General features: G+C 38.9%; 1 protein-coding gene across 1 annotated transcript in view; it reads left to right on the top strand.

The window, feature by feature from the left end:
• The window catches only part of HAAO (3-hydroxyanthranilate 3,4-dioxygenase), a gene marked incomplete at both ends in the record, with an annotated part of 34,555 nt that extends 34,312 nt beyond the window's left edge, over window positions 1-243 (top strand). Inside the window, one exon of the mRNA XM_082048918.1 lies at window positions 165-243. Coding sequence (XP_081905044.1) covers window positions 165-243 — 79 coding nt within the window. The remainder of the gene's footprint in view (window positions 1-164) is intronic.
• Window positions 244-11,697: the final 11,454 nt, after the last annotated feature.

The following is an 11,697-nucleotide window of genomic DNA, read 5'->3' as shown; positions in this document are numbered from 1 at the left end:
AGTAATTCCCTGAAATATCACAAGATATACCAATAAGGAAAGAGAACAAGTATAATCAGGAAAGAACCTGTTCTGTTTCCCTTAGTATCAATGTTTTCATTTTTTTGTTTGAGTGTGTGGTTCCTCCCCAAACACATTGGGTCATTTCTCTTTCTATTTTCCAGGTACTTCTGGAAGAGAGCAGAAGAATGCATTGCGCTCTGCATCGCTCAGGATCCAAAACGCAAGCAGCCTTATACTTAAGTTTTATCTTACTTGTCTTATCTTAATGATCTTTCAGTCAAAATGCCTGGAAATTGCAATAGTCTAATGCAATGATTACACTGAATTAAGTGCAGTCTAGTGCTGTGCACAGTTAAATTTTTTTCCACAAGTAATTCAAGTTTCAGCAATATCTACAATTTAAAAAACAAACAAAACCCAGAACAATCTTATCTGAAAGGAAATGAAAAGAGATCCAAGTAGCAGGATTACTTATATATGATACTATCTAGAATAAGTTAAAGGCTTTTCAAATGCAATTCTCTGCCACAAGATATAGAAAATGAGATAGGACAGATACTGTTGTAACTATCTCTTTGTCTCAGTTTTGTCGTTTGTACTAAATTGGGTATAATCACAGCAGGGAAGCTTTAATTGGCAGGGGCTCACAGATGTTCTGAAATCTTTGGCTAAAAGGTCCTTTAAAAAAGCAAAACAATCTGCTGCACTGCTAAAGGATCTCAGCACTTTGTGAAAGAGAGGAAGGTGCATTAGTAAATGGGGAAGCAGTAGCTGCAACAACATCAAGGCATTACTTAGATCACCACTGTACTTACTTCAGGTAAGTTTATCAGTTTATGAAAACCAACAGTGCGGTATCAGTCACGGTTAGCAGCGGCATGCTGCACATACCCTGCTGGATGCTGCCTCTGCACCACGCAATCAAGAACACAGCACAGCGACATGACCGACACAGGAGCATCTGGGTCATGGATGTTCCTGTGCAGCAGGAATCTCAAGTCAAAGTAGCCCAAGAAGTGTGTTGGGAAACAAGGGAACAGAAAAATTATCAAAATCAGTTTCTACTAAATGCCACTTCTTTTTGAACCATGTGGTTTCTTGCAGAAGTAAGAAATGTCAAACTGTCTTTTTCTGCTTTTATTCCAAGAACTCTCCAGGTTTAGTGGTTTGGTTTGGGTTTCTTTGGTTGGTTGGTTTGGTTAAGTTGGTTTGTTGGTTGGGGTTGTTTTGTTTTATTTTTTAAACATATTTTCCTTTCACATCATTAACATTAGAAAAACAAGTTGCTTAAATGTTTGCAGGTATTACATGTTTGAGAAAGCAAAAAGTTACCACTTCTTGGGTTTTTTTGTAATCCTAATTAAGTACAGAAAATATTCCTTTAATATATGTATCAACCACAAAGCTCATTAAACTGAGATGTCATATGTGTTTTATTCAAGTGTTCGTTCTTCCAGTGATAAAGGCTCACATGGCTTGGCTTTAATCTATAGGTTAAATGTAAGTTCACTAGCTTTTCTAGTAAAGCATACAGCAGAATTTTCCTACGTCCTCCTTATAACGGGGGACATAATTTGAGGAAATTGAGCCCAGTCCTTAAGGCTATTATGCATGTGGGTTATCAGACATGAAAGGGAGCTATAACACTCCCTTTGAACAAGGGAGTAATTTATCTGATTATCACTAGAATTGGTGTGTCTATATGAAGAATTGCCTATTCCTTGAGTAATCATCTATGCTTGAGTGATTTAGGGTACCAAATTGTTACATTTTCAGTCCACCAGTCTGGGGTAACCACTGCAGTGCTACTTACAGATTTACTTCCTATCACAGAAATTTTCTGTATTTCACACTGAATGGTAAGTGGGTAAATAACCACAACATGTAGAGCAATGTCCAGAATAATCAACAGTTCTTCATCCATCCAGAGGCACTGTGAGCCATGGAAATTTCAGAATAAAAATTAAGGCACCTCTGGATTAGATACCTCCCAGCTTCAGAGACCTAAGGACTTAAAATAAAAGCTCCACTCAAACTGTTTTTATGACAACTTGTGCCTGAACACCTGAACTCTACCAAAGTCCTGTGGTATAACAGGTGTCTCAAATCAGAGCAAGAACCAGATCATGAGCATTAAGACAGAGCTTGGTCACCTGTGGTTCTGCCACTGCCCATGCTCAGAAACCAGGGCTAAGCAGGTCCTCAGTTAACTTCTTTTGAGGAGCTATTGTTTCTTAAAAATTAGTTAAGAGGTGTTCAGTCCCATAAAATATACCTAAGAATCAGGATCAAACCAGCATGAGAAGATTTATAAAAAGGCCTAGACACCAAGAACTGGGTGAAGAGAATTTCAGTTTCCAGTGTCTCTTTTGAAAATTGTTTCAGTAGTTCACCCCAATGCAATAATTATTTGGTTGCCAGACCACAAATGAGAACACAGAGAGAACTTTTCATTTATTCTTTTCAACATGCTTAACCACTGTGATTTAGAAAACTGCAACTTCTCTTTTTCCAGGTCTTCAAACAGCTCCAGGGGCCTCCTGATCAGTCAGTGAGTCTTTTCCAGGTGCTTTATTCTTCCTCCATATTATACATATTGTAAACTGTCCCAACAATGGTACTTTTATAATTAGATGCACCCATACCCTGTGAAGAAGTTGGCCAGATGCAAGTTTGTCCCTGGAGTCCTTTTAGCTGTTAGGTGTTTCTCTGTATGTGTGGTCAGCTCAGCAGATATTTTGGCACCAGAGCTGTTTGGATTACATTCTGGGGACTCCAATGCTAATCTTGCCTCATAAAGAAGGATGTCAGGGGCAAAGACTTGGTTAGGTATGTTGTCTGCAAAGTGCCTTAACACACTCCTGTTCTCAGTGTGCTTGTTCACCCATGTCCATGACAACACTCCAGCACAAAACCATGTCCTGTCCATATACATGCCTTTTTCTTTACAGCTCTTTCTGTACAAGGTTCATCTGCAGCCTGATGTGGGTACTCTTTTTCCATCTGAATATTATAGTTATTGTGTCATCTCATACTTAATAAGCTGCTTACATCCTGCTAGGATTTTGCTAACCACATCAGTATGGTATTGCATAGACAGTCCATCTGTTGCTCACTGCTTCTCCGAGACTCAAAAGCAAAGCCTTTATACAAATATATATTCTAAGCAGTATTACAATAAAGCCTACACAGACTAGAATCCATACCTTCACTGTGCCTCATAAGTGAATTATTACCTTAATAGTTTGGATTGTCCAGAATCACAAACTGGAGCTGACTCGAAAGCTTAGAAACACGCACAAAGGAGTTTGAGTCTACCTACAAGCATCTATAGCGAGTTGTTCCAAGCCTGAATCTCACCTGTCCTGGAAGTCAGCAGGAGCTTTCCCCATCACTTCAAATGGGAAAAGGTGATGAGGCCCAATCCTGCCAGTTGTTGAGTAAAGTATCAAGAGAGGCTCTGGCTGTTCAGTGCCTTTAAAATGTTTAATCCCAATGAGAAAACTGATAAGTTTTGTGAAGAGAAACATAAGCCACTACTTTTTAGCCATGTATGTATTTTTATTTCTATTATTATAGCATTTAAATGGTATAATGAGTGACATAATTAAAGTACTTCAAATTGAGCAACTAGTTTTCATCTTACAGTCAGTCTTTTAGTTGATGTAAATTAGCCATATAGATCAAAAATATTAAAAGTAATTAGTGTCTTCTATTGCCACTAAGCTAGACAGGTCTGACCTGATAGGGTAATTATGTTCTTATTTTGAGCTATGCTGACTTCCATGAATTATCGAAATAAATTGATAGTCACAATACACCTCCTTATTAAGTGTTGAAATATGAGACAATAACAAAATATGTTGATTAGCAAGATTACATTATACATCAGCACCAGTTCAAAACAACTAGTATGGCTTGAAGTAATCATAATACTTAAAAAAAAAAATAATCCAGTTACAGTAAATAAAGCTTGAGTCTTCACCAGCTGTTTCTATAACATTGAAATAAGACCTATAAGAATCAACTTTATGCAAAACACATACGTTTCTGGTTCTGAGAGAACTACAAGAGGAAAACAATGACCCTCACGGATCAGGTAGTAAACATAGCACAGATCGGAGTTCAAGATTGACTTTTTTTTTAATAGCACAAAACACTTAAAGCAAGATAATGATCTAATGCTAACTACCTTTCATCTTGCAATGCATAAATTGACAGCTTGTAAAAGTCAAGAGAGGAACTCTTCTTCTTACATGCTTGCTTTATTTTTAGATTTTGCTTTTTCCTTTGAAGTAACAAACGCTACCAGAGGCAGGAAAATAAACTAGGTGGATGAGTGAACTGGTAAAATCAAGTGTGTTGTAGTAAACTCCTTCCTCAAACCCTCACAGCACTGACTCCCACCTGTAAACCAATCGTGTCTCATTGCATGAATACAATAAATGCTTTCATTCTGTTCTTAAAAACATTCATTGTAATCTGATGTCATCTCTCCAGACGCATTTCTTTTATAGAACAGATGCACAGAAAGCAACACTCCCACCATCATTGCATGCAAGTAAAGGAAGAAAAATTACTTAAGCTATTTAACAAATTCCTACAAAAGCAGATTGCATTCATAATGCAGACAGTTCCGGGCTTCAGGATTTCTTTTTATTTAGTGTATTTTATTTTCAGCTAATAATCCAGAGTGCACTTGAATGAACATTTCAGGCTAATGAAGGTCATCACCTCCTGCTCTGTTTCTGATTGAATACACAAGTACTTGTAGAGCTACCCTTCAACATCAAAGTATGCAGAAGAATAGCTGGTTGGACCCAAAGTAAAACTGTTAATTTTAAAGTAATAACAAAGAAGACTAAGGTAATATCTGCCCTGCAGATCAGATTAAATACCTGACCTACAGGTTCTAGCGCTACCTGGTACAGAAAGACCTTATGCTAGATCCAGTCATGTGTATTTTCAGCAATTGTCCAGAAAGTGTGGAAGGGCATAAAAACTCTCCCTTTTATGTTACCGAAATTTTGACTGAAGCTTGAAAACTGGGGTAACATACAAACTGTCTGACTTATGTGTGTGTGTATCCAGCACCTTTCCAAAAACATGCCCCGAAGTGATGCAGTCATTAGGCAAATCAATCCCAATGCACACATCAAGTTTCTTTCTGCAGACAGCTCTCCTGTTTGGGGTCTGCAAATCACAGAACAATTCTTTCTAAATTGCTGCTGCTCTAGGTTAAATACATTTCCTTGGTCTGGTAATTCATTTTAAGTTGCATCACAATCACATGCTGGAAAACTTGGACACTGCTTTGTATTGTTAGAGTTGCTAAATAGGTGCATGTCGATAGTCATTACACAGTTAAATTAAAAAATATGTCCCTAGTTTTGGACATAAATTGCACTGAAGTTGAGGCAAAGTTATTCGGGTTCTAAAAGCACTATATGACATAATCTTACAAACCACTGAGAAAGATGTCATGGCTGTGACAAAGTAAGCATAAGCACATTTGGAGCTTCAGTAAGCAATCTGAGTACATCTTTATTATGTCATAAGAAAACAGGACTTCTGCAGTGCTGTACAACTATAGAAAACAAATATTATTTAAAGATGTTTTAATGTTTTTCCCCTTGAAGGAAACTAGTTTGCTTAGAAGGTGATGAAGCTTGTACTTCACTCATAGCAGACTTCAACTCTTCTCTATGAGAAGCTGCCCAGAAGTTCAACCTGTATGCTTTAGGGTTTGAAAATAAATTTGACAATTCAATTGAGTAAAACAACCAATCATGTGCCAATGTGTAGAACTGAAACTCTAAACCTTCAGCACACAATTTCCAAACACTACTGGATTTTTATCCTGAAATAAAGTCAATGCACCTTACCTTCTGCTATTTCTCCCTTCCTCCACAAACCCCAGGGCAGCCCCTGGACTCCATGCAGAAGGCAGATTTGGGCACCTCCAAATGGGCTCCACAATAACTGCTGTGCTGAGCAGAGAACTGCACATACAACACACAACTGTCCAGAACTGAACCACAAGGAAATGCCTGGAGGGTCATTTAAATGCTGCTCTGGTCTCAGCATGCTGCAGAGCCTCCTCCACTGCGGAGCCACGGGGCCCTGTACTTTACTTTCTTCAAGAGCCAAGCAAAGCTCATTCTCTTCTTGCAAATCACAGTCAGAGATCTATAACCTCATTTTACCCAATAGTCCCAGGAAAGGAGCAGTTTCACAAGAAAGAAAAGCCCCAGGAACAGCTCTCATCTCTGTACAAGAGAAGGAAGAAGTCAAAGTCAAATCTTTGCTGTCCTGCAGGAATATCCCAGTCACAGGCTCAGCTGTTAGGGACATTTCTACCCCTCTTGGTACAGCTCCCCAGTTTTGCAGTAAGATCAACTGAGCCATGCAGGGAGCACCATGGTGTTGCTAGTGAGCTAGAGGACAATTCCTACTCTCTAAATGGAGTTGTAGAAAACACTACTCTATAAAACAAAAGCAAGAACTGACAGAAAGCACATATCATTACAAAGCCATTGTTCCAGTGGCAATTATTTGCCTGAACATATCTGTGATCTGATCTGTCTACAGAATCTTGGTACACGTTACAAAATGAAGGTAAACAACACATTTTGATTTGGGAAAAAAAAAGCATCAGTAGATTGTCAAACCACAGATAGATCAGCTTTGTTTATGACAACCTGAGAAAAATGTTAATGTTACTGATATTGTTGACTAACAACCCACATGATTCAAAACATATATGCTTTATTACTGAGTGGCAAATAAACATTCAGTGTGCAGGTCCCCTTAGACAGTATCTTCTTACTCTCTCCAGCAGGATAATGGCTTCACAGAATGACAAGAATGAATTTCATTTTTTTTAATCCACCAAAAACTAGTAGGTTAGCTTTACTTTTAAACCAAGGTAGGAAACTGTATGCCAGCACTGGAATCAGGAATCACATTGCCTTATCCCATTCAGATTTAGAATTTAAAATGAAAATTAACCAACACTGGCTTCCATTTAGAACATGGATGACGAAGTTCAGTTGTCTAAAGCTATTTCTTCCATTTTTTGGATATGAGCTTGGCAATTTACACCCAATTCTTCACTGCAAGCAATTTGCCATGACTTACATCTTTGCCATTTTAGATGCAGCTGTCCAGATTTATGCCAGTATGTTAACGGAATGAGACTGCTATACTACAATAATGCAAATGTTGCTTTGCTGTGTTCTGCATCCCCCAAAATACCATTGCATAGTTGCACAGAGTTTATTTATATTATATATAGACACATTTATAGAGAGAGAGAAACAAACACACCTATATATGCCTTCTGAATATTTTTATGCATTAATTAGTTGTATTTTGCCCAGACTGGTGAAATTTTTTGCCAAGCATACTGTGTGTGCTTGGCATTTTGTAACATGACTAGCCCATTATTGGCAGTCAGAGAGAGAGAGATTGATACTAAAGGTCATTTTTATTTATGTCAGACACAGGATGTTTCAGAAGCTTTTACGGAGCCGCTACATCTGTGCTCTCTGTGGGTTGGATCCACTCCATACATATTGCTTGGAGGACGGAAAAAGCAGATTGTACAAGAGGGAAGAACTATCCTGGGTTTCATTGGAAGCAAACTACACTAAATGCTCCACCTAACTAAGGCTTTTGACAGCATCCCAGGGAGTGGGGCTGTGCAGCTCACAGACGTTCCTCATTGAGGGCCAAAGGGTGTTTTTTATTATCAGTTTTAATCTAATAGAAAGGTTTCATGGCATTTATTTCCTCTATAGAAAAATTAACTCTACTCGCAAAGCTTCCTCCCCCTCAGAGGGAAATAAGATGTAGACTCGGAAGCCCAAATCCGCAATGATATTTAAGTGCCTGAGGAACTGTGCCAGAGTGTCTGGCAGGGGAAGCTGAGCAGACGCAATTTTAAAGGGGAATATAGTGAATGGAGAGACAGACTGAAAGCTCAGGAGAATTAGGGTGGGAGCTGTTCAGTGGCAAAGTAAACTTCTTTTCCGTTCTTGCTCATCTGTGTGCTTTAACCCACCATTAGTGCCACCTCCACTCGTGTTTGCAACCGGCCTTTGCTGCAGCTGGCACCGAGTTAGTCACAGATGCTGTTTCCATGACATCAACATCAGCGCAGTGGGAGCTGGACGGAGATAAATGCAGTTTGTATGATCCCAGGGAACAGTCATCTTCAAGTTCCCTACCCTGCAGGACTAATAAAAATACTCTTTGTGAAAGGTACTAATATTAATCTTCCTTAAAAACAAGACACACAGAAAGAGTAGAAAATATTTTGAAAACGTATATTTGATTATTTTATAAAGCTTGTTTATTTTGTCATTAAAGTGTTATTTGCCATAATTATTTCTTAAAATTTTGCACTGAACCTATTTTATTAATTTCCTCATGTATCTATGTTGGGACAAATGCTATACTCAGTTGTATTTGTGTAAATATGTAGCTAATGGAATTACCTCAATCTCACAGCACTGCAACGGGACAATTTGTCTATCTACATAAGCATTATAGCTAAAGCCTGACACAATGATGGAACAGCACCAGCACATGAAGTCTGCTTAACACAAGGTACAATCCAATATGACATCTCTAATGTGTAGCTTATAAATTCACTCTAGTAGTGTACCTTATTCAAGATAAAAGAACAAAACATTTGGTGCTTTAATATTCTTATTACAGCAGAGTTAGTCCTTACAAAAAGGCTAGAAAAACAGACTGGAGATTAATGAAAACATTTAAAAAATATATATATATTGAAACTGGAAGACCATTCACATTTTCCATCTTTTAGATTTGTCCCTGTCCTAGCAAAGATTACATCTGCTCAGAACAGGCTCTATAGTAGAGCAATGGAAAGCATTCAAATATCAGGGATGTCTCCTATATTTATATTCCTAAAAGCTCAGCATACAGAAGTCTTTTAAAAAAAGAAAGAGGTTTATCTGAAAATATTTGAGGTGACTAGGAGCTAGAAGAGATTTCTTTAATTCATTGTTTTGCTTTCTCACATAAATGCACGCTATTAGAATCTGACATTCCCTTATCTGATTTAAAGAAGTAGCGAAATATATGCTAGAATAAGCACGTAGTAGTTCTTGTGCAGGTGGTTCAAAGGCATACAAATCCCCTTTCACTCTAGTGCCTGATGTGTTTAGGGAAATTACAGACATAATTTAAGATATCTGCCATAAGGTCCTCACTGAAAAAGTTCATGCTGTGAGGATTTCCATGGCAACTACTTCAAGTGACATAAGTGTGCATTTCTGGGCGCCAGAGTATAAAAAAGATATTAAGCTACTGGAGAGTGTCCATAAGAGGGCCACAAAGTTGGTAGAAGGTTTGGAGGGGAAGCCGTATGAGGAGCAGCTGAAGTCACTTGGTGTGTTCAGCCTGAAGAGGAGGAGACTGAGGGGAGACCTCATGGTGGCTACAGCTTCCTCACAAGGGGAGGAGAGGGGGCAGGCACTGAACTCTTCAGCATCCAATGACAGAACCCGAGGGAATGGCAGGAAGATGTGCCGGGAAGGTTTACATTGGACATTAGGAAAAGGTTCTTCCCCCAGAGGGTGGTGGACAGAGGAACAGGCTTCCCAGGGAGGTGTCACGGCCCCAAGCCTGACAGTGTTGAAGAAGAGACTGGACAACACCCTCAGACACATGGTGTGAACTGTGGGGTTGTCACATGCAGGGACAGGAGTTGGACTTGATGACCCTTGTGGATCCCTTCCAATGCAAGACATTCTATGATCCTATGACATGAGCCCAGGGACACGATTAGCTATAGTAATTATACTATGTAAACCACCTAAACAGAGATATTTTGTTCAGAGCCAAGTAAATTAACTTCCCTTTCCCTCTATAGGAACCAACTTCAGAATCATTCGCTATGTTTAAAAAAACCTTATGTCTTGTATCCATTTTCTTGCAAAAAACAGTACTGCATTTACATATGCATATAGCTGAAATAATTAGTTCCTTAAATTACCTAGTTTACAGTAAGTACATCAGGTAGCCTACAGAAAATGCGCATGAAGATTATACCAAGCTCAAACCAAAGAGGCACAAAACCAGATTTTGTAGAACATTTTCAAGTTTATTGAAATTAGTCTGTAAAGATATTCCAAAGAGAAGACAAGTGCTCAACGGTCATTAAAATATTTTAAAAATAAATACTCAGCAATATATTGAAGTTGCTACAACAAACTGAAGCTCTGGCATGACATAGCAGTAAGAAGGGGGACTTAAATTAATAAGCATTGCTCCAGAGCAAAGAAGAAAAAACAGTCTAATACCTGCCTAAGCAAACAGAAAACTGGAGCAGCCAGATCATTTACACCTGTTTCCCTTCCCTCCAGGTGTAGTCTTGATTTTACCAAGCATGAATTAGGGGCAAGAATTAACCACACTCTGCCAGTCCTAACCTGCAGACTCCTTAGAGACCACAACCAGCCAGCACAGATGCAAGCCAATATTAATTTATAATGAGATGGGGCTGATAGGAAACAAGCCCTAAAATCACTTGGCCCCAAGTAACTCTTCTCATCCCTGGTCTTCATGGTGATAGCTTGATCCAGCTGAATGTATTCCTCTCACAGAGCCAATGGCTGATCCCTTTACTCATCAGCTAAAGTCATACTTGCAATATAGCACAGTTGATATAGATTATTAAAGTCAGCTTGAAAAATACAGTTTACTTTCATGCAATCATCTGAAAGAGAGAATTTTATATCAATGCAAGTAAAGTTTCACAGAATACCTAGTTCTTATATTCTCTTTAATTCTCACATCTATTTCAGACCTGCATTAAAACTGTATAACATTAATTTATTCAGGAAAGCTTAATAATCTCCTGTTTGGAAGTTTTCTCCATTAAGTGGATATTACTGTCACTTCATGGGAGGCCTGAACAGATGTCCTTTTTTTCCTATAAGGGTTATAATTCAGAGCTATGCTCACAGAGACAGTTTTTTATACTATAAGTGCCTGAAATAAATGTTCTCTGTGATATACCATCACATCTCCTTATATCCTCTGACTGGTCAAACAATGACAAAACCATATTGTTCATTTTAAAGGACATTTAAGAGCTCATTCATGAAAGACATAATAGTGCTGCAGAAACATTTCAAGGAAGAGCAATGAGCCAGACTGGGCTGAGCTAGAGAAGAACAAATGCACAAATTCCTACACCTGGTCATCAGCCAGTGTCCTGAAAGTGGGGACTGGGCACAGAAACAACTCCATTGTCAGACCTGAACAAGGAGGGGATACTTATTTTCACTTCCCCCCACAGCTAATGTCACTGCCTCTCAGCCTGGACAACACCATATCCTCCTCGTCTTTATTTGTTCCCACTGAGCTCATTAGTCATAGAATCATAGAATACCAGGCTGGAAGGATCATCTGGTCCAACATTTCTTGGCAAAAGCACAGTCTAGACAAGATGGCCCAGGACCCTGTACAGCCGAATCCTAAAATCATCCAATGCTGGGGAAATGCCTTTCCTCACATGGCAGCTTCCCAGTCCTTTGATCATCTTTGTGGCCCTCCTCTGGATCCTCTTCAGTCTGTCCACATCTTTTTTGCATAGTGGGACCAAAACTGAGCACAGTATTCCAGGTGTGGCCTGACAGGCACTGACTAGAGTGG

This window comes from Streptopelia decaocto, assembly GCF_964273445.1.
Source record: "Streptopelia decaocto genome assembly, chromosome: 3".
NCBI classification, from domain to species: domain Eukaryota; kingdom Metazoa; phylum Chordata; class Aves; order Columbiformes; family Columbidae; genus Streptopelia; species Streptopelia decaocto.
This window is presented reverse-complemented; position numbering and strand designations above follow the sequence as displayed.